Source organism: Mus caroli, unplaced genomic scaffold (assembly GCF_978045245.1).
Source record: "Mus caroli unplaced genomic scaffold, Mus_caroli_1 scaffold_11, whole genome shotgun sequence".
Taxonomy (NCBI): Eukaryota; Metazoa; Chordata; class Mammalia; order Rodentia; family Muridae; genus Mus; species Mus caroli.
The window spans coordinates 37,708,177-37,732,868 of record NW_028227266.1 but is presented as its reverse complement, the minus strand read 5'-3'; the positions used below and the strand labels follow the sequence as shown (position 1 = coordinate 37,732,868).

Below are 24,692 nucleotides of genomic sequence, written 5' to 3'. Positions count from 1 at the left end.
GAGTTACACATTTTCCCTTTTTTCTAGTGTCCTCTTGTTGTTTAGTCTTGTAATAATGTTAAAGAAGCTACAGAAATCCATTTGGGTAATTATAAAAAAAACATTAAAAAAAGAGTCCAAGAAAATTCACTCTCAGAGGGATACAGTATATGTGTCTAAGCATTTGGTTGAAAATACTATTAACTTACATTTTGTTTATATTTTTACGTACAGAAATTCATTTATTTATTCATCTGTCACCTTTTGAGCAGCTTTATATCATTTATTATTCTAGGATGTGTGGGCAAAATGTAGAAGATGCATGCTCATGACTATCAGAGCTCCTACTTTCTAGACTGATAGACAGATATGCCTAACTCTTATCAGAATTAGTGTTAAATTAGCGTTGAAGTGAGTGTCATAAAGGGATATGCTGGGGAACTTCAGTTTCTAAGATCGTATAAACAAGAAGACTTCTTGTACACTGAAAGAAAGGAATAGAAAGGAACTGCATAGAAACTAGTCAGAGTTGATAGGGCTGATTTGAAAAATATTGATGTGGATTTCCAAAATCCCAATATAATAACTCTCTTCTGATAGTTTTAGATATGGAACAAAAACAGGAGACAGCATATTATTTTGACCCCATGTCCTCCTGCTCTTTCCAACTCTATATTTATCCCTTTGATTTTTCTTATTGTTGATTCCAATCTCATTTCAGAGGAAAGACTCTATGTGAAACATGGAACTTATTTAGAGATACTCTTAGTATCCTGATTACAGTTGCTTTCTGTAGTTATTTATATTAATGCTAACTAGCATTTTTTTCTGGAAAAAAATGGTCTTGATAATATGTGCTGCTGTACAAATGCTATCCCCTAAAGGGAAGTTTTTGATGAAGATCTGTCCATGGGTGTTGTTAACTGAATGTTAACTGAATGTGTCCTCACACAGGAAGACTTCTTAATTTCCAGTGTTATTAGAAATGGCCATTCTAACATTCTAGTTGCAAGGTTCAAAACATTGAAGTGGTTTTCCATTGTGATCCTTCTCTTGCAATCAAAGACATGAGTAGATCTATCTTCTTCAGAATATATCCAGAATTCTGTCTCCTCTCATTGCCTTTGAATTCTGTCTCTTCTGTTCATTTTCATATTCGTTTTCCTCAGTCTTCATGTTTATAGATTTGTCAATTAAAATAAGGTGGTAGGCCATTGAGATAGCTTAGAGGGTTAGGAAGCTTGTCCCCAAGCCCAATGACCTTATCTAAAGAGCCCACATGAGAAAAAGGGAGAGCCAACTCTTTCATCTTGTTCTCTGATACTCTGCCATGCCCTCTTCCACAAATTAATAAATGTAATTTTTAAATTTCATAAAATAGACATATCTTTTTTACATAACTCTAAGTTTTTATTTGTCTTATTTTTTCTTAATATTTGGTTAGTACACACACACACACACACACACATTTATTCATATACATTTATATACCAGTGGGTAAGAAAGTAAGCTAGAGAGACTAGGGAAAATTAAAAGAACCACATTGGAAGTAGAAACACTTAAATGTGGAAATGAGATTCACAACAAAATAAATCTCACAGACATTTTATTTTGACATGACCCTTCAACTTGTAATAGTTATTCTTGCACTCAAGACAATTTAAGTGAATGTTTAAATTTGTACCTTCAAGATAAGTTTTTCTACATAGACTAAGAGAACAGCCCACTATTCAGAGCCTTTTTAATGGCTTCTTTGACATCTTTGTTCCTAAGGCTATATATAAGGGGATTAAGCATGGGAATCACTGTGGTGTAAAAGACAGAAGCCACTTTCTCCTGGATTGTGTTACCTGTAGATGGTTTAAAATACATGAAGATAATGGAGCCATAGAAGACTCCAACAGCTGCAAGATGGGAACTGCAGGTACTGAAAGCTTTAGACCTGCCATCAGCTGAGCGTATTCGCAGAATGCTGGCAAGGATGAAGGCGTAAGAGATGAAGATGGAAAACACACTTGCAAAAACATTAAATCCAACAAGTATCATCACCCAAAACTCCTTGGTATAGTCTCTAGAGCAAGCTATATTTATAAGAGGGAGGATGTCACAGAAGTAATGGTGAATGACATTAGTTCCACAGAAGGAACGACTGGATATGTAGCTGGTATGAACTGTGGCCCCAAAGGCTCCCATAGCATACACAGCAGTGGACAGTAGCATGCAGACCCTGTGAGACATAGTGACATTATAGAGCAAGGGGTTGCAGATGGCAACGTAACGATCATATGCCATGGCTGTTAGCATGTAGGAGTCATCAATACCGAAGAAAGAGAACAGAAAGAGCTGGGCCATGCATTCAGGAAAGGCTGTAAAATTCTTTTCTGATACAAAGTTCACCAACATCTTGGGGATTATTACAGAGGAGTAGCAGAGATCTATAAAGGACAAGTTACTGAGGAAATGATACATGGGCGTGTGAAGCTGAGAGCTAATTCTGATTAAAAAGACTAAGCCCAAGTTTCCTGCCATGGAGACCAAATAGATCAACAGAAACAGGGAGAAAAGTGGGATCTGGAGCCCTGGCTGGTCTGTTAACCCCTCAAGGACAAATAAGGATGCTTCAGAGTGATTTCCTGCGCTCATTCTTCTCCCAGATGTGATGAGTTGAGTGGTTCAATGGAGAGAGGCAAATATTATCAGTTGGTAGTATTTAGCAGTTTGAAAATTGGCAAATGACTTAGTTTTCAATAGAGCCAAAATTCAACATACTAATAGTACTGCTTGAACACCAGCTATCATCAAGATTACATTCCATTTGGTTACATGTTGATTACATGCCTTGAGAAGTGAAACTCACTGGGTTTCTGTTTTACTATCCTCTTGTGGCACTGCAATGTGAGATTCATGTTGTCTCTGCAAATGAAGCTCCAGGAACTCTGACTCTTCCTGTAAGAGAAGAACAACTATTATTTAAGCACGTTGCAGGAGCACCTGCCCAGAGAGGTTCTTCCATTTAGTAGCTTCTGTCTGCACCAGCTGTCGTTTCTGATGATTTGGACCTTGAACTTCCCTTGAGTTTCCCCTCTACTTCCATCTCTGAGTCCCTGACACTGATCACAAGAGCTTTGTTTCTGTCTAAGCCTTCTGCCTCCCTCCTGCATTTCTGGTCTTGAATTTGATTTCTCTTGCTGCTACCCATGAGTCACAGAGATGTGAGAAGAATAAAGCCCTTTTGGAAATGGTGGTTAGAAGGTACTGTAAGCGGAGCCCTGTTGTCACGTGCTGAAGGAAAGTGGGAAAGGGAAAAGAAAACTCCCAGAACATAGATGCTCCTGCAGGAGGCAGAGCATTGAAGGTCCATGTATGGGATGAAGGCTGCAGAGCCACACAGGAGAGAGCTGTCTGCTTTACAGTCAAGAAATTAGAGGACATTGGTTCTGCTTAAAGGTAACATTATTTTACCCACTTTACATGTGATTATAGAGATTTTTTTCCAAGTTTCCTAGTGAATGTTAAGGTCAGGTCTGATGTATTTGCCTATTTCATTTAACAACAAAAATATTCCTACCCCACAACAGTTTCCTTCTCAGTCTGACCACAAAATGAATGGTAACTTCTGCATTATCCTCATTATTTCTACTTCTTGAAAATTTCCTCTAAATTTGTTTTTCTTGTGATCTAGGGCAGCATTATAAAAGTCTTTTGGACACTTTACTAATACTAAAAGCACCTTGGTCTCATTTGTTTAAATAAGAGTACATTGATGTTAAATCACCATAAGGTGTGAGGGAGGGAATGGCAGTAGACAACACACACGGACATTTACATGCCGAGGTTAACCTGTGGTGAAAGTCCCTTGTGTTTTACAATAGAAACTTGTTCTAGGACAGTGGCGACCCACCAAAGTATGCAAACATCTTCAGTTTCAGAAAGGTATATGAAATGAAATACTTTCTCTTTGAAATGAATAAGTAAAATCATGAGAAAACAGATCTCTGGTTACAAAGACTGAGATAAAATATAACTGAATTACTAAGACTAGGTTTGGACCAGTGGAATACTGTAGAAATGATGGCCAATGAGAAATAATACTAAGCAATTAGGTGAATAGCCTTATTCCCTAAAACTTCTTAAGTACTGATCTCTGGCAAAGAAAGCTAACTAATGTTTTAGAGATTTTATTTTTCTCTTTTGGAAGTATTCCTATCTTCACATTCTCATGCCCACCCTATTATCACAAAATAGTTTGCATTTCCTCAAGGAACTTAAAAAATTTCAGCCACCAGGTAACTTGTGATTTCAAGAAATTTCTTTTGTTTTGACTCTTCCATAGTTCAAGTCTACCTTGAACAGTATAGAATAGTAATTACTATTCTATACTGTCTTGTGTTACCATATTTTGATGATGTTGCTGGTAATAGACTTAAGATTTAAAGTCACAAGGAAATGGATCCAGTTTCAGTCATGGTCACCTCCCCTCCCTGTAGTGCTGAAGATGTCACTTCTCTTGTGTAAACCTACAGAGAAAATTTATTTGTGCAACTTGTAGCTTTTGCAATGTTCCACTCATTTGTTCACCCAAGACAACTGAGAGGCTTTCTACACTTCAGAATTGCAATATTAAATGAAACACAGCCCTGCTCTCAAAAAAGCAAGCAAATAAAAGTCCTAAATTTTATTCTAGCTGTGCTGAGCTGCTGTGGGGGTAGTTGGCTATGGTAGTGCATTTCACTTTCTGTTACATTTTCACAATGATCTCTTAGGGCTCTGCTTATTCTGTCAAGAGCAGTCATTGTGGCAGCGTCACAGAGAAGTATGTCCAGGGACTCACATGGAGGTATTGTTGTGTAGATACATGTGGCTGGGCACACTACTAATGTAGAGATAGTAAACCAGAAAAAGAGTGAGGTCCATTTGATAAGGATGCTATCTATGGCTTGTGAGCCCTTGAGAAGCCCAACAGGAAGGCGGAGTTAGGAGGTAAGTTTTTTTCTTTGCACCTACCCAGTTTGATGCCAACTACTGGACTGAATGGACATGTTGAGTAGGAAACTATATGAGTTTAGAACTTAGGAATGGTATTTGCCTGGAATGTGGTCTTCTGAGTCATCAGAACAAGTTGAGTGCTAAGATACTGGATAGAGATATTACAACAGTGTTAGGAAGACATTAAACTATGAATAACATTTTGGTAGTGGTTTCCACTGTCATTACCAGGAGTTCTGCTGGACATTAAGCCTGCTTCAAGCCTCTTCTCTCTTTTCTACTAATTGTTTTACATATTACCCTCTTGAATTGCTCCTCATTGCTGTATGTCTAGAGCAATAGTCTGGGCATTTTTTGTAATGTGTGGTATAGCTGAGGAGGATGCCCTGTGCTGATATAGCTGAGGAGGATACCCTGTGATGACATAGCTGAGGAGGATGCCCTGTGCTGACATAGCTGAGGAGGATGCCCTGTGCTGACATAGCTGAGGAGGATGCCCTGTGCTGGCATAGCTGAGGAGGATGCCCTGTGCTGACAGTGATGTGCTCTTTTCCTGCTCTTTGGGCAGGGTCTTTCTATGTATTGACTTCCACACACACCCGGACTAGTCTCACAATATTCAAATAATGTACAAAATACTCTTATATTTTCTTTGTCTTTGCTTTTATTGGTTTAACCATTTTTTTATTTTTATATTTCCTTTCTTGATTTAAAGAGTAAGCATGAATGAATACTATATCCAAAATTTAATGCTTCTGTAAGTATTTAAAATATACTTTCTTGTAGACTGTGCCATGGACACAGATGATTTTAACATTTTCTTCCTGACAGGGTATTAGATACAAAGATCATTTGCATTTTTTAATAAATTTGTAACATTGATAATGGTAATTCTGGGAAATGCAGATGTTTGAAGAAGGAGAGAGGAGGGTCAGGGTAATGGTCAAGGCTTAAAATGCTTTAGTAGTTTTACTTAAAATATCCATGATTTGATATAAGAACTACAATCAAGGGAGAAAGGTAGAGTTAGGAAAACCCTATGGAGTAAACGGGTCTTAGACAATGTCGGGAATGCCATGCTCTTTTGTAAGATCGCTTTTAAGAAATCTGAATTCTTAATTATAAGTAGAGAAGGGTGACCTTTCTGACCTTTAATAATAGTTCAAGTGTGCTAAGAGTTAGTAATATTTGCGTTAGTTTAAAGACTGACTAAGTTCTTCTCTGGAAATATAGAATATGCAAGTTAATGTCAGTTTCTGTTTAGTTAAAGGGATCCACTACCTGACAAAGCCCTGCAGTATGTGTGCTAGTGCACCCCAAGAGCATGCTGTAAACGCCACTGCTGATAATAAATATTAGCACAAATGTGGTTGTAATGGGGAAGAAAGCAAAGGGTTTGAGATTAGGACAGATTCAGAGCCCATGGGAGCAGTGTTCTGTATGCACTCTACTTTCTGCTCTCTGTCTTGAAGCATGTGTGCTGCGTCCTCCACTGGACATAAACAATAGTTTCATCAGGATAGATATCAAGAATGCCTAAGCATCTTTCAAAGCTAAATTTTAACTACAATATCTTATCAAAACTATGACTCACCTGAATATTATCAGCAGGGAAGGGGTAGCTGGTCATATATGATTTTAATTTTAGTTTCATGGAGTGTATGCATGCAAACACACACACAATTATCAAATAACTTGGTGATCAAATACTGGTTCCAATGTCTTCCAGATCCTGAAACACATAGTGGAGTAGATTTGGCATAAAATTTCATGGATTTGGCTTAAGAATAAGAGGACTTAACTAAGTAGAGTGAGAAAAGCGATCTTATAGCATACTGATCTTCTCTTATTGTGAGAAAATCCTATCCAGATCTATTTGGACCAGAGAAGATAACTGTGAACCACTGTTATCCTTAGGGGCTTGTCATGCCAGGAGTTGGACTCTAAAGGGAAAATAATTATTAAATCTATACCTGCTAGCAATATAGAAACAGCCATACTCATAATCCCTCAGGATCCTAAAACAAAGAAACTCCCTTCCCCCCCATGAGTGTTGGGGATATTAATAATGAGCTAATAATAAATACCAAGTGTTTGTCAATATTTAATGATGTATATTCATTGAGCATAATATTGAGTAAAATGTAGCCAATTTCTTTCAAGTATATCATGTATTTTGAACACATTTATTGCCTCCAATATGAATACAAAACTTTTCAAACCTTTTGGATGATCAAGTTGCTTTATCAAAACCAACATTAAGCATCTGTTCTTCGTTTTCTAAGTTTTCTTCATTTCAGCCCACTTTGCTACTTCCAAATTTTGGGAGTGTCTCATTTTATTTTCAGTCAACTTGGTGCTTTGAAATATTATATATGATGAGAAAGAAAATGTGGCGTATTTAATTTCTATGACTAAATGATAGATCCTGGGATTTAAATTTACTCAAATGTATGCCTATGGAAAGAATACATGGACATGTGACTTTCAGTTCAGACCTAACGTGAACTTCTGAGCTGTTCCTTGCCAATCTTCTGAACCATTTTGAGTTTCTTGTTCATTTCTTAATTAAAAGTTTTTCATTTCTTTTCTTTTTAAAAATTTCTTTATTTACATTTCAAATCTTTCCCCCTTTCCAGGTCTCCCCTTCAGAAACACCCTATCCCATGGCTCCTAAACCTGCCTCTATGAGGGTGCTTTCCTACCAACTGACCCACACCCATCTTCACTCCCTGGCATTCCTTTACACTGGGGCATGGGCACCCTCAGGCCCAAGGGCCTCTTCTCCCACTGACGTCCAACAAGGACATCCTCTGCCACATATTCAGCCAGAGCCATGGGTCCGTCAATGTGGGCCAGTTCTTTGGTTGGTGGGCCAGTCCCCAGGAGCTCCAGGTGGTCTCTCTGGTTGACTATTGCTCCGTCCATGGGGCTGAAACCCCCCAAGCTCCTTTAATCCCTTCTCCAACTCCTCCATCCAGGACCTTGTGCTCAGTCCAATGGTTGGCTGTGAGCATCCGCCTCTGCATTTTTCAGGTAGTACTATGTCCAATTTTCTGAGGAACCACCAGACTGATTTCCAGAGTGGTTGTACAAGCTTGCAATCCCACCAACAATGAAGGAGTGTTCCTCTTTCTCCACATCCTCACCAGCATCTGCTGTCACCTGAATTTTTGATCTTAGCCATTCTAACTGGTGTGAGGTGGAATCTCAGGGTTGTTTTGAGTTGCATTTCCCTGATGATTAAGGATGTTGAACATTTTTTTAGGTGCTTCTCTGCCATTCGGTATTCCTCAGGTGAGAATTCTTTGTTCAGTTCTAAGCCCCATTTTTTAATGGGGTTATTCGATTTTCTGGAGTCCACCTTCTTGAGTTCTTTATATATATTGGATATTAGTCCCCTATCTGATTTAGGATAGATAAAGATCCTTTCCCAATCTGTTGGTGGTCTTTTTGTCTTATTGACGGTGTCTTTTGCCTTGCAGAAGCTTTGCAATTTTATGAGGTTCCATTTGTCGATTCTCAATTTTACAGCACAAGCCATTGCTGTTAATCATCAGGTCAATGCAAATCAAATCAACCCTGAGATTCCACCTCACACCAGTCAGAATGGCTAAGATCAAAAATTCAGGTGACAGCAGATGCTGGCGAGGATGTGGAGAAAGAGGAACATTCCTCCATTGTTGGTGGGATTGAAAGCTTGTACAACCACTCTGGAAATCAGTCTGGCAGTTCCTCAGAAAATTGGACATAGTACTACCGGAGGATCCCCCAATACCTCTCCTGGGCATATATCCAGAAGAGGTTCCAACTGGTAAGAAGGACACATGCTCCACTATGTTCATAGCAGCCTCATTTATAATAGCCAGAAGCTGGAAAGAACCCAGATGCCCCTCAACAGAGGAATGGATACAGAAAATGTGGTGCATTTACACAATGGAGTACTACTCAGCTATTAAAAAGAATGAATTTATGAAATTCCTACGCAAATGGATGGACCTGGAGGGCATCATCTTGAGTGAGGTAACCCAATCACAAAAGAAATCACACAAAATGTACTCACTGATAAGTGGATATTAGCCCAGAAACTTAGAATACCCTAGATATAAGATACAATTTGCTAAACACGTGAAACTAAAGAAGAACTAAGACCAAAGTATGGACACTTTGTCCCTTCTCAGAATTGGAAACAAAACACCCATGGAAGGAGTTACAGAGACATAGTTTGGAGCTGAGACAAAAGAATGGATCATCTAGAGACTGCCATATCCGGGGATCCATCCCATAATCAGTCTCCAAACGCTGACACCATTGCATACACTAGCAAGATTTTGCTGAAAGGGCCCAGATATAGCTGTCTCTTGTGAGACTATGCAGGGGCCTCACAAACACAGAATTGGATGCCCACAGTCAGCTATTGGATGGATCACAGGGCCCCCAATGGAGGAGCTAGAGAAAGTAACCAAGGAGCTAAAGGGATCTGCAACGCTATAGGTGGAACAACATGATGAACTACCCAGTACCCCCCTGAGCTCGTGTCTCTAGCTGCATATGTGTCAGAAGATGGCCTACTCGGCCATCAGTGGAAAGAGAGGACCATTGGTCATGCAAACTTTATCTGCCTCAATACAGGGTAATGCCAGGGCCAAGAAGTGGGAGTGGGTGGGTGGGAGAGTGGGTGGGGGACTTTTGGGATAGCATTGGAAATGTAATGAAATAAATACCTAATTAAAAAAAGATGTATATTGGTACTGAACATTCAATTTAATGTTTATAAATATTCAAGGTATTGATATCAACAGAGTAAAAAGGAGAAAATACATAATAGTGTTAAGAAACCTAGTCCAAGTAGTATTCAAACTACCACTTTCATTCATGATCCACACTTTAACTAAATAAAGAATGATTTTTTTCAATTAAAGGAAGGATAAAAATACCAGCTACTGGCATCATACTTAATAAGGAAACATTGGAGTTATTTTATGACTACACCAAAGCAACCATGTATACTTTTCTAATCATATTCAATATGATATTAGGGATTTTTAGATGTAAGGGAAAAACTAAGTATAAATATTATCCTATTTTATAATTGCCATTGTTATTCACATGAAACACTGAAAGTCATCCCCGCAAAATCTGCTAAATTTAATTCATGGATTTAGCAATGGTTGAGCTAAATTCTCAATATGCAACAAAAATGTATTGGAAATACAACTAAGCACAATGCAATAGCATCTGTGAAGTCTAGTGTCACCCACCAACTAGATAGAATCTAGAAATATATGAGAAATGGGTCTTTGGGCATGCTTGTGGGGGTTATCTTGGTTATACCATCTTATCTACCTGGCCCTCTCTCTGAGTTTAGGGTCTTGGCTGTTTACAATGGAGAGATTGAGCTGATAAAAGCATTCATTCCCCTGTTGCTCTGTTTCTGATGAGTAACACTCTGTGATCAGCTCCCTTAGGCTCCTGCCACCTTAATTTGCCTAAAATGATTGTCCCTTTCTTTCTTTCTTTCTTTCTTTCTTTCTTTCTTTCTTTCTTTCTTTCTTTCTTTCTTTCTTTCTTTCTTTCTTTCTTTCTTTCTTTCTTTCTTCCTTCCTTCCTTCCTTCCTTCCTTCCTTCCTTCCTTCCTTCCTTTCTCTCTCTCTCTCTCTTTCTTTCCTTTTTTTTTGGGGGGGGGGCTAATATCCACTTATTAGTGAATACATACCATGCATGTCCATTTGGATCTGAGTTACCTCACATAGGATGATATTTTCTAGTTCCAACCCATACAGAATACACAAGATATAGTCCACAGAATTCAAAAGGCCCAACAAGCTGAAGTGCTCAAGTGAGGATGCCTCAGTCCCACTTGGGAGAGAGAAGAAAGCAATTACAAGTGGTGAGGGAGGGAGGGACTTGGGAGGGAAAGTAGATGGGGTTGGGGGCAGTGGGGCATAGTGGGGAACCTGATCTGGTATTGGGTGAGGAAAAAGAACTGAAGCTCTAAGGGCCAGCAGAAAGAATGTAAACAGGAAATCTCAGGAAATAGGAGGTTGGGGGAACACCCCCCCCCCCCACACACACCCAGAATGCACCAGAAACCTGGGAGGTGAGAGACTACCAGGACTCACAGGGAGGGACCTTATATGAAATGCCTGACAGTAGGGAGAGAGAACCTCTATAAGTGGCAGGAAGCAGGAAGACAGGAAGACAGAACATCAAATGAGGGATGGAGTTGGCATCCCACAGTCTGACCTCTGACCCATAATTGTTCCTGTTTGAAAGAATTACAGAGATGAAAATGGAGAAGAACCTGAGGGGAAAAAAGGTCCAGGGACAGGCCCAAAGTGGGATCCAGGTCAAGGGGAAGTCCCAAGGCCTGACACTATTACTGAGGGTATGGAGCACTCACAGAAAGGGATCTATCATGACTGCCCTCTGAAAGAAACAACCAACAGCTAAAAGAGTCAGATACAGTTATTTGCACCCAACCAAAGGACAGCAGCAGCTAATCCCTGTTGTTGAATTAAGGAAGGCTGAAAGAAGGTGAGGAGAAGGGTGATTTTGTAGGAGGACCAGCAGTCTTAATTAATCTTGACCCCGGAGATCTTTTAAACACTGAACCACCAAACAGACAGCATATACCAGCTGATATGAGACTCCCAACACACATACAGTAGAGGTCTTCCAGGTCTGTGGAACCTCAAGAGACTGGAGGCCCCAGGGAGTTTAGAGGTCAGGTAGGGTGGGGAGTGGAGGCATCCACATGGAGATGGGGTGGAGTGGAGAGGAGGTGTGGGATGTGGAGAAGTTGGAGAGTGGATGTGCAGGGGCAGGGAATGGAATATGGATTGTAAAAAATGAATTACAAATAAAATTAAGTTAAAAAAATTGATCCTTGAACTGTGAAATTGACAAAAATCCTTTCTCCCTTAAATTATTTTGGTTAAATATGTTATCACAGCAAATATGAACAGAAACCAAGATATCATCAAACCCACAGAATACCTAGAAATAAATGTTAAAAATTTTAATTGTTATCCTTCTTCCCAGTGTCCCCTCCATAAATCCCCTCTTCTTCCTTTTTCTCCCTGAAATGAAAGTTTCTCCCCATCAGTTCACCCACTCCTGCCTCACTGCCCTAGCATCTTCTTAGACTGAGGTACCGAGCCTTCCCAGATCAAAGGCTTCCCCTCCCACTGATGCCAGATAAACAATCCTCTGTTACATAAGCAGCTGGAGCCATGGTTCCCTCCATGTGTACTCTGGTTGGTAGTTTAGTCCTTGGGAGCTCTGGGGGGTTTGGTTAGTTGATATTGTTGTTTTTCCTATGGGGTTGCAAACCTCTTCAGCTCTTTATGTCCATGCCCTAACTCCTCCATTATAGAAATACATTTTAACAAATATATAGATAAAACCTTTCCACTGAAAATTCCAGAACATCTAACAAAAATGAAAGGACATATATGAATGGGGAAGTACAACATGTTAATAGTGCGAAATGACACTTCAGTCCTTGGAATGGCTTGGATGGATTTTTGCCTTCAAAAGTTGAACTTGACCCCATTCTCTTATAACTCTCTCTCTCTCTGAAAATGATGTTTGTGCACACACATGTGCTGTCTCTTCTCTCTCTCTCTCTCTCTCTCTCTCTCTCTCTCTCTCTCTCTCTCTCTCTCTCTCCCTCTCAATCAATCAATTACAGAAAATTAGGAGGGAATATTACTGTATCTGGGAAGAAGGCAAATTTTTATTAAGCAGAATACAAGGAAATGATAAGCATGATCTATTAAGATTTAACATTTCTAATCATCAAAAGACATCATCTTTAAAACACAATGTGATATGGCTGAGAAAATAGAATATGCATATATAAACACAGAACAAGCATGTCTGATAAAGGGCTCACGCCATTTATTGCAAGTAATTAATACAATGCACTATAAAAAGACCACAAAATAGTAATAGAATACATTTTAAAATTAAGAGTATACAAACATTAACAAAACAAGCTATTCTCAGCATCAGTATTCATGAAAAGAGACTATTTTTAAACACAAAGAGATACCATTGTGCATTCACAAAGAAAATGCAAAACACAATAGAGAGATCTTGCAGCAGTGGCACCTCTTGAGAATTACACATCAGAGTATAAATGCTTTAGGCCCCACGCAAGTAAATGTACAAACTTGTGTGCTATTATTGCATTTGTAACATAAAATGGAAAAGAAAAAAAGCCTACAATAGATAATAAATGCCTTTGACCTTCTTGTCTGTCAAATGAACCATACACATAAGAGAGTTCTCTGATAATTTGACTGAAAGTATTTTTACTTTTTCATGGCTCAAAGGTAATGTTCATTTACTAGAAATTTTATTTCAAATATTGAATTTTACATCCTCCTCAGCTAATAACATTATAACATTCTTTGTGTTGCTAGGCAACAGCAGTTAGCTGGAGCTCCCAGTCAGCCATGTGATCACAAGTACAAACAGCTCACACTCTGTCAGTATTATGCTTTCTGCTTCACAGGGACATGGAATGCAATCACTTCCTTGATATGTTTAATGTTTTAATATAAAATAATCTTGGTGTTAGATGATTTTCCCTCAAGTACAAATTAATTCAAATTTTCAGAGCATGTTTAAGATAAGCTAGGCTAGCTATTGCCATTTTGTAGTATAGGGATGTTAAATGGATTTTCAACACACAGCATTTTCCACTTTGAAAATCATATTAAGGTTTGGGCTTATCAGAAGAACCATCTGCACATTCAATGTGATGCAACTTATCTCAAGAATGACTCTATAAAAACAGTATTCATACTGTTTTTCTCTTTGGATAAAACACATATACTTAGATAAAACACAGAAAGACTTACAAGGGTGTATATAAGGAATCAGCTGACATTGTTCTATAAAGGACCATATAGAAAAATATTAGTTTGAATAGATCACAAGGTCTCTGTTGTAGTCAGTCAATTGTCAACGATTAAAGACAACAGCTTAAAATGGTATTGTAATGAAGATGTGTGGCTGTATTGGGTAAAATTCTAGTTGTGAACACTGAAATTTGAATTCGATGTTTATTTTATATATTTATATATATATTTTTATCCTTAAAATATTTGAAATTTATAAAGAAATTTTTGCTCACGAATTGTATCAAACTCTCTTTGAGTTAGACTTGGTCCCTGAAGCAAGCTTGCCCCTTTGCTCTGTGATGGATAGGCTGGTTAGGTTCTTAGGCAAATATAGTTATCTAAACTCATTGAACTGTACCATTAGTTCTTTCCCCATTGCTGTTTATAATGTTAATAATGATTACAATATAAAAATTAAATGGCATGGACCATAGTGATCTCAAATAAGAATGATTTTTAAAGAAGATGATTAAAATAATAGCTATGTAAGAATCTATGCAACAACATCCATCATGCATAAAAACAAATATTAGCTGGAAAACAATTGAACCTTATATACATATGAAGAATCCATATTTAGAATTATGAAGACTCACACAAATGAGTAAAGGAAGAGAAATGATGGGAACATCCAACACATACAGGTAATAGAAATTCTAGCAGCCAATAAGCAACCAGAACAGTTTACCTTCCTCTGCATAGTGTCATGCTCAAGACACTATAGGCAGGCTACAGGGCCCTGCTGGAGGAAGTTTGATTTATTATTATTATTATTATTATTATTATTATTATTATTATTATCTTAAGGATTGCTAGCTAAGTGGGAGACAGGGAAGCTTGCCTCCAGACTTATTTACTGACAAATATTAGTCTTCCCTAAACATAAAAGGCCCTTAAACATAGATGGAAAGAAAACTATATAGAAGTTCTCAAATGGTGGGCCCAGCACCGTTCCATATTGGTTTGGGAAATCTTTCTGGAAGGTCCTAGAAGGAGGTAGGGAAGGAGAAAAATATGATAAAATATATTGTATGAAAAAATAATTAATTTAAAAACAAACATGCACACACACAAGAAAACACAAGGCCTGTACAGGTCTAAGACACATGCAGAGGGGAACTAGAATGAATCCCATCCATAACTTAGAATCTGTCTCCAATTGACAAATGCTTTCAAAGGGAAAATTAATTCTCTCCAATGGAGTCTTGCAGATGACAGCCTGCATCTGTAGTTCACCATTCCTATAGTGGTGAAATGGGTTGAAGAGAGAGTATACTTGCCTGGAAGTCCATGAACAGTTAACCTGGAGTATGCAACTCAGGAGTAAAGCATCAAGAGAGAACCTTCCTCCATATAGTCAGAGAGAACTGATTCCTGAAAATGATGTTTGTGCACACACATGTGCTCTCTTTCTCTCTCTCTCTCTCTCTCTCTCTCTCTCACACACACACAGGCACACATACTCATGTATACACACATGCAAGCACAAGTGCATATCAAGAAACAAACAAACAAAAACACTTATTATATATTTTTTGGCTGGTAGGTATGGTAGGCTTAGACCTGTAATTATAGTATTCAGAGGCTGAAGTCCTACTGTCACTAGTTCAAACCACCATGACCTAAACGGTGAGATCCTGTCTTAAAGAAAAGAATAACAGCAGAAAGAAAGAAACAAAAAGTAATGGTAAAAGCAGTGATTTTATACAGAATATTGCATGCGTACTAGAAAGCAGAATATAAAGTGAGCATTTCCAAAGCTGCAGGAAGACTCACCTATGGTCTCTCCTCTGCATGCTCAGCTTCTGTTTGAGTTACTTTAGTGAAAAGTCAGAAACAAAGTCTGTAGGACCTGGGTTTGAAGGGCTTGCATTGGATATCACTTCACTATAGACAGTGCAGCCTTTCTTTCTCCCAGCTCCATCAGGGTAATTTTGGAGTAATACTATACCATAGCTAGGTTAGTCCTTTTTAGGAGAGGCATAGGAGACTATTACAAAGGCTGTAAGCATGAGTTCAAGACCCTGTTAGTGACAGGCTAGGCTCTGATCCCATCCTACAGCTTTAGAGTTCTCATTCTGTCTGCTCACCGACAGGAACTTTTTCTCTTGGGAACAGACTTGACAGCAGCTCAGCCTATTAAGCTGATTCACAGGAACAGAATGCTATTTTTTTAAAATGACAACATTCTTAGGACACTAAAAGATGATATCCATCAGTTGAGCCAGCCGAGCTCTATGGGAAACAGGTCTATAGCCGGAAGGCCAATGCACTGATTAAATAAACCACTTGGCTACAGGATCTTGTATAATTCTGTCAGCATGATTCATAATTGTCCAGTAGAGAGATTATGAGGCTTAATAATTATAAATAGGCTAAAAAATGAAATAAAATAAAAAAATCAATTTTACAATAATCAATATAAAGAGAATGTTTTATGTGGAACCAATGTTAGGAAGATTACAGTCACTTTGAACAGTCTAGATTTTTTCATTTTGAGGACACCCACACATTCCATGTGATCCTAATTCATAATTTAGGAAAATTTAAGTTTTTGTAAATTAAACTTTACATGTAACAAAAGGTATAACTCTTTGATGAAGAAAATATTTATAGATTGATAGTCACAGTAAAAAAAAAATTCTGTTTCTATAGAAGTTTATTCCATGTGCCGCAGACCCTCTGGGCCCCTGTGTCTGCGTGGAATGGGTTCTCTCGAGCAGATGGGCAAAGTGTAGGAATTGACAAACAGACACACACAAGAGAGGTGTTGAATCTGAATGTAATGTCTGGTCGAGCATTAGACTATTATATAATACAGCGAATTATCAGGAACTACAAATCACAACAAGACAAGGTACACTGAAATTTACCAGATACAAGAGAATGAAGTTTGCAGAAACTAGATAAATGTTTACAATAGAGATTAGCAGCCCTGCCTAGGATCAGCCTAGTGCCAGGCAAGAACTTCACACTTTAGTGTTAATAGCACCAGGGGGTTTTAACTCTTGACAGGCCTCAAGAATAATGTAGTGTCACGGACCCCTAAAATTCCTAGGCCTTGTAAAATCTTATCTTGTCTGGAGAATCCCCATTTATCAGGATAATATATCAACTTGCTCTTGGCATGGAATGTAGCCTGTAGTAAAGATTTCTATCTCAGTGAGATTCCCAGGCTCTTTCTGCAGACCAATTGAGTTAATGGCTCTGCTTTATTGTAGTGCTTAATTAGTTACTGAATAGGTTAAACTCCTTGCTGTAATCTGGGATCTTGGAACACTGGGAGAGGCTTTAGCTATGTCAGAATTCAATCTTAAAAGGTAATACTAAATAGGTAATAATAAGGTAATACTAAATAGAGAGCACGTGGATTCATACACTAGACTAACGCGGGAGTGGAACATTAATTTATGGTTTAGATAAATTAGAGAGAGTGCCAGACTCCAGAAAAAGAGCTTCCTTGAAACTCTTTTTGCTTCATGAAACAGCTTCCAAGCTTTTGCTTTGTCAAACTGACTCTACCAGAATATGTGGCACCCATGTCCATTTCTTCTCCAGAAGTCTGATTTATTTTTCATGCTGGAAAATGAGGTCAAGTTCTGGAACATATTAAGAAACTGTTTAATCTCTGAGATCTATCCCCTGACACATTGATTGACATTATATCAGTTTTACTTCATAAAAAATTTCTTCTACTTTCATTATAAGCCCATTATAATTTGCCACTCCCTCCGCCCCTCTGAGAAGAGTTTCTCTGTGTAACATCCCTGGTTTCCTGTAACTCACATTTTAGACTACGCTCACCTTGAACTCTTAGAGATCTGCCCACCTCTACCTGCCAAGCTCACTGAGATTTCTGTGACATTTATTTACATGACTGTATGCAACTATGCTCAATTTTCAGCTTTAATGTACCATGTCTGGTACTCATAATATTTAAATTTTTTAATTATTTATTTATGATGTATAGGAAGGTATTTTATTTTTTGTTGTGAAAATTGAACACAACAGTATATCACTTATTTGACTATATAGAAACTGAAGTTAGAATGGTGTTTATCAGAGGTAAAGGTATGTGGCTAGATTGGAAGAGGTTAGCAAATAGATACTGAGTTACAGTTAGGAGCAAGGATTTTGGTGTTCAGTTTTAGAGTAGGATGATTACAGATAACAAACAATGACTGATCTACAAGAAAATATTTAAATCTTTTTGTAGATATATTTAACTTTATTTAAACATTGTAGAGTATATACATGTATAATGTCAAGTTGGTGGGAGAAATTTGTACTGAGCACCAATCCAACCTAATTAAGATTCATAACAACAGGAAGCTAAAGAAATGGGTAGGCCTCTGCAAAATCAATTGAGAGGAGAAACAATACAAAGTGGTGGGTAGAGTTGTATAGTGATTGGACATTATAGCAAAACAAACAATCAAATGAACAAAACCAACAACACAAACCAACATGGTCATGGAAAAGTATTTGAAATCCAAGAAATGAACTATTAAAAATTGTGATATATATATATATATATATATATATATATATATATATATATATGAGTCAGGAAATGTTATATTTTGTCTCCCTTACCGAATATTTTCTAAGAATATATTATGCTAGAAGTTAAGAATTCTCATTTATCTGTGTAGCCCTGGATGTTCAGGAACTTGATTTGTAGACCAAACTGGGCTCAAACTCACAAATTTGCTTGCCTGTGCCTCCTAAGCTCTGGTATAAACCCTGTTGTAGAAGAGTGAAAAGATTCTACAAGTTAGAGGGGATAGAAGACACCAGGAGAACATGACCCACTGAATCAATAAAATAGGGCTCATGTGAACTCATAGAGCCTGAAGTGGCAAGTATGGGCCCTGCGTGGGTCTTCATCACATGCTCTGAATATATGTTATGGCTGTTAGCTTAGTGTTAGCTTAAAATTTTCTCATCCCTAATTTTAATAACTGTTCTTAAATGCTCTAATCTCACTTCTAGCCCATCACCCACTAGAGGTAGTGGAAAAGAAATGGACCTGCTTAGAAATAATTTGGAGCAAATTTCATCTGCATAGTTAGGAAATCAGCAGTGCACAGAAGCCAGCAGAAGCTGCTTGATGTACTCACAAACACTTCACGAATATAACTGTAGTCCAGTTCAGTAGTGTTGTGATAGCAAGCATGAATCAGCTGTGGGGGCATGACCTAGCAGAAATAGCCCAACTGTCATAAGTCAGCAGGAGCCAGTAAGCCAGAAGTTCTTTGCCATGCCTCTCTCAAAGAAGTGAAGAGCAGCTAGAATGTGAGACCAAGAAGTGTTGCAAAGCTAGCTATGCAAGCTGCACCCCCCCCATCATTCTCCTTTGAGTCCTATTTATACTCACTCCAAACATCAGGTGTCCTCCATGGGTCTTGCCTCAGCATGTGTCTTTCTTCAGCGTGTGAGTCTGTATCTGCTGAAATCACTCTGTCAATTGGTCCAAGTCCTTGGAAGTGGCCAGAAGCCACCAGAGCACCACTAGCAGTTTTTTGGTTTCTCTCTATGGAGTCATAACAAACAGCTCAGCTATGCAATGTAAGATGAATCAATACATGAGTGCCATTATCAAAGAATCCTTCATCACATGTCCTCTCACATGCTTGCTTCAGCAAAATATCCTTTCATCTTCGTCAACTTCAGTGAAACATTCCTTCATGTGTCTGCTTTAACAAAACATCCTTTCACCTGTGTCAGCTTCAGAAAAACACTCCTTCACATGTCTGCCTCAGCAAAACACCATCCAATGACACAACTGACATTCCAAAGAAACCATAAGTTTCCACTTAAGCTTAGTGTTTTTGTGGAACTTCTAATAGTGGGAGTGGGTGATCTCTGCTGCTCTTTGGTCTCTTTTCCTCCTGTTTCATTGTCTTGTACAGTCTGAATATGAGATTTTTTAGAATTGTTGTTTTGTTTTCTTGTTTTGTTCCACTTGGCTGTCATCTTTGGGAGGTCAGCTGGATTTTGGAAGAGGAAGTGAAGGAAGAATGGATCTAGGGGACAGGGAAGGCAGGAAGGTCCAACTGGGAGGAATAGAGGAAGGGAAACTATGGATGGAATATATTAAATGGGAGAAGAAGTAATCTTCATATTTCATTTTTTGTTAATTTATTTATTTATATTATCCCCATCACTGTCTTCTTTCCTCCCAATCCCACCCTTACAAATCCTTCTTCCCCATTATCCTCTCCCATTCTCCTCTGAAAAGTGGAAAAGCCTCTTGGGTACAACCTTTCCATGAGACATCAAGTCTCAGCAAGACTAAGTGAATCTTCTCCCACTGGGGCCTAACCAGGCAGTGCAGTTAGGAGAAGAGGATCCAATGGCAGCCAACAGAGATAGCTCATGCTCCAATTGGTAGAGGGTTAACATACAGAAAAAGCTGTACATCTGCTACAAATATGTAGTTGGCTTACACTCAGCCCATGCATGCTCATTGGTTGGTAGTTTGGTTTCTGTGAGCCCCCGTGGACCCAGGTTATTTGACTCCGTAGGTCTTGTGTTGTTCTTGACTCCTCCTGCTCACACAATCCTATTTCCCACTTGTCCATAAGACTCCTTAAGCTCTGTTATTTGACTGTGGGTCTCTGAATCTGTTTCCATCTTTTGCTGGATGAAGCCTCTCAGGTAAAAGTTATGCTAGGTTCATGTCTGCAAGCATAGGAGAGTATTATTAATAGTGTTGGGGTTGGTTCTCTTACATGGGATGAGTTTTAAGTTGGGCCAGTCATTGGTTGGCTGTTCTCTCAATCCCTCCCTCCTCTTTATCCCAATGCATCTTGTAGGCAGAACAAATTTTTGGTCAAAGATTTTGTGGGTAGGTTTACCCCTCCAACACACTGGAAGTCCCACCTCCCTACAGGAGGCAACCACTTTAGTCTCCATATCTCTTGCTACTAGGAGTCTCAGCTAGGGTCATCCTTGTAGACTCCTTGAAGCCTCTCCTGTCCCAGATCTTCAGCTACACCAAGAAATGTCCTCCCCAACTGATTTCCATTCTCACTCCCAGCCCTATTCTACCCTACTTCCCCTATACCTGATCCTCATCTGGGTTCTCCTCCTCACCCCTCCCCCACCCAGTTCCCTTCATCCATTCATCTCTGATGTCACTATACCACAAGGGGACTTGTTCAACTATGTTCATAGCTTTATTTGTAATTGCCAGAAACCGGATACAACCTAGATACTCCTCAATTGAAGAGTGAGTAAAGAAAATGTAGCACATCTACGCAATGCAATACTATCCAGGCATTAAAAACAAAGACTTCATGAGGTTTGTAGGCAAGTGGAGGTAACAAGAAAATATCATTCTGCGTGAGGTAACCCAGACCCAGAAAGACACACATGGTATATACTCACTTATGAGTAGACATTACCCACAAGGTATAGGATAACCACTTTACAATCCACAGACACAAAAAAGTAACTAAGTAGTAAGGAAGGTTCAAGCGAGGATGCATGACTCTCACTCAGAAGGGGAAATAAAATAGTTTTCAATAATATAAAAAATATCATCTAATGAGTTAAAAAGTTAAATAGATGTTTCAAGGGCCAGAGAAATGGCTCAATGATTAAAAGAATCCACTATTTTTTTCAGAGGAACTGGGTTCAGTTTCCAGAATCTACATGGCAGCTGTAGCCATCAGTAACTTTACTAATAGGGAATTCTGATTTTCACAGGTACCAGATATGATCGTCATGGAACACATATGGCCAGCCCCCAAAATAAATAAATATAATGACAGTTAAATTTGCTATTTTGTGAATGCCTAGAAAATATCATCCTAAGGGAGGTAACTCAGACCCAAAAGGACATGCATAGTATGTACTCACTAATATGTGGATATTAATCAAATAATAATAATAATACAGAATACACAGTCCACGCAGAACTCAAAAAGCTTAACAAGCTGAAGTAGTGCCCAAGTGAGGATGCCTCAGTCCCACTTGGGAGAGAAGAAAATAATCACAAGTGGGGAGGGAGGGAAGGATCTGGGAGGGAAAGTGGATGGGGTGGGGACAGTAGGCGAGGGGAAGGGGAAACCTGATCTGTTATTGGGTGAGGGAAAAGGACTGTAGCCCTGAGGGCCAGCAGAAAGAAAGGAAACAGGCAACCTCAGGAAATAGAAGGTTGGGGGCACCCCCTAGAATGCACCAGAGACCTGGGAGGTGAGAGACTACCAGGACTCAAATGGAGTGACCTTAGATGAAATGCCTCTAAGTAGGGAGAGGGAATTTATAGAGCCCACCTCCAGCAGGAAGACAGGACATCAAGTGGGGATGGGGTTGGCATGCCACAGTTACAACTCTGACCCATAATTGTCCCTGTCTGAAAGAATTACAGGGATGCAGTGGGAGCAGAGGAATGAACTTTTGTGGAGGAAACCTCTCTCACGATATTTTAAAAGTATTGGGGCTGCATATTCCCAGAATAGTTGATCATGCAGTTTGAAACCATATAATCCAAGTCATAAGGATTGAGTGAAAAGTGATGACGCCGGTGGGTCTTGATATGTCTGCTGGGAAATAACCCTGTCCCTTGGGTTTGGGGACAGAAAAGGAAAATGTAATGGCTTTTCTTGCTAACATAGACCCATTTTCTGAACCCTCAGAATGTGTGGTTGTGTCAGCTGTAACCCTGAGAAGTGTTTTACATGGATTACTGCCTAGCTGAGCCAAAGTGTTTGCTTGTACCTGTAAGACTACTACAGCAAACCCTGCTGACAGGGCATTTGTATTTCTGTAGTACCGGTTTTTTGCTTTTCCCCTTCAGACACAAAAATTTGCAAGTCGATCACTGTTGTTCCTATGGTATTGTAATAAGGGAGAGGGCAAAAAAGAGAAAACAAAAACAAAAAAGAAAAAAAATAGAAAAGAAAACCAGCCAATCATTGTATGTAGAGGTAATTAATAGAGCCTGTTTGAAAAAAGCAAAGCAAAACAAAACAAAACAAAAAAACCCACAGCTGTTGCCCATTTTTTTTTAAAAAAGAATTACAGGGATGGAAATAGAGAGGAGCCTGAGGAAAAGAAGGTCCAGTGACAGGCCCAAAGTGGGATCCAGCTTAAGGGAGATCCCAAGGCCTGACACTATTACTGAGGCTGTGGAATGCTCACAAAAATGGATATATCATGACTGCCCTCCAAAAGACCCAGGAAGCAACTGAAAGAGTCAGATGCAGATATTTGCATCCAACCAATGGACAGAAGCAGCTGACCCCTGTTGTTAAATTAGGGAAGACTGAGGAGAAGGGTGACCCTGTAGGAGTAACAACAGTCTTAATTAATCTGGACCACTGAGATCTTTCAAATACTGGACCACCAAACAGACAACATACACCAACTGATGAAGGCCCTAACACACATACAGTAGAGGACTTCTGGGTCTATGTTCATTCAGAGATGATGCACCTAGCCCTCAAGAGACTGGAGGCCCCAGGGAGTTTAGAGGTGAAGTGGGGTGGGAAATGGGGGCATCTATGTGGTGATGGGGTTGGGTGGGGAGGAGATGTGGAATGTGGAGCAGTTGGAGGGTGGGTGGATGGGGGCGGGGAATGTGATATGGAGTGTAAAAATGAATTAAAAATAAAATAAAATTTAAAAAAGTAACTTCATCTGGAGAGTTCATTAATGATAGTGACTGCTCATGGGTTCAAATTGATAACTTAGAAGTAGCAATAGAGTCACAAGATTTCACGATGCATTTGAATAAGATTCAGAGTCCGAGTGAAAATAACAGTGACCTTTATAATATGAAAAGAATCTTTTCAAGTCATATTATATATACTGAACAGCTTGTATTTATACAATGAAGATAATTTGAGAGCTTCCAGAGGCAGTCTTGTATAGCTAAGGGCAGCCAGTTTTTATGTTGAGAAGGCTGCGAATAAACATACAGATAGTGTAGGTTGTACTATCTGACAAATAGTCAATGTAATTGTACTAACTTGCTATGGTTAGGTTTTTCAACTTGACTGCATAAGAGAGGTCTAGGAATATCAGGCATGCCTCTGGGTGTGCACATGGGGCACTTCAACAGTGGATTTGCATGAGGGTCAGTAACTGAAGGGAGAGAACAGACACTTTGTGAAAATGGGAGGCACCATCCAAAGGTGCTGGTCCGGATGAAAAGGCAATTGAGAGGAAGGCAGCATGAAACTGTTATGCTTCTTTTTGATTATGACTTTTGCTGCTACTATCATTGGAGCATTTCAAATTTCAGCTCATTAAAACTTTTGCTATAGAGCCAGTGACTCTCCAGGGAGCTTCCAGGCTCTCTGTGAGTACTATTTTTTGTTTGTTTGGGTTTGCTTTTCTAGCACACAGATGGCATTTGTTGGACTATGAGGCCAACCTAGTAAATCTCCTTATCATATGTACTAAATTCAACCCTCAATAAAGTGTTAAGGACTAGCCTACTCTGTCTCAGCAGAATCAAGCTGTCCTAACCTGTAATTGTGTGCTTTCTATTATATATTATTTTCTTCATCCCTACAATATATGAATGAAAATATTTAAAAAAATGTCTCTGGGTCTTCTTGGTTGTTGATAGAGGAATATTAAGATCTTGTTACCTATTTATTAGGAATTATTGCAGAAGGACTCAGGCTTAAGCCTTTAATATTTTTGTACATAATCAGTAAGACTGGGCCTCGTTATCTTGCAGAAGATCCTTGAGGAATTTTCCAAAGTTATACTTTATAGAGTTTAACCACACATACACACACATAAAATTATAGAGTTTTTAGGCATTCATCTTAAAAGATAATATACAAA

General features: G+C 38.9%; 1 protein-coding gene across 1 annotated transcript; it reads right to left on the bottom strand.

Moving 5' to 3' along the window:
• Positions 1–1,689: 1,689 nt before the first annotated feature.
• LOC110302556 (olfactory receptor 8D1-like) lies at positions 1,690–2,622 on the bottom strand. The gene has a single exon (XM_021173363.2). The coding sequence runs from the start codon at positions 2,620–2,622 to the stop codon at positions 1,690–1,692; it is 933 nt and encodes a 310-aa protein (XP_021029022.1).
• Positions 2,623–24,692: the final 22,070 nt, after the last annotated feature.

Coding starts and splice junctions, on each gene's coding strand:
- LOC110302556 (XM_021173363.2), bottom strand. CDS start 2,622: ATGAGCGCAGGAAATCACTCTGAAGCATCCTTATTTGTCCTTGAGGGG.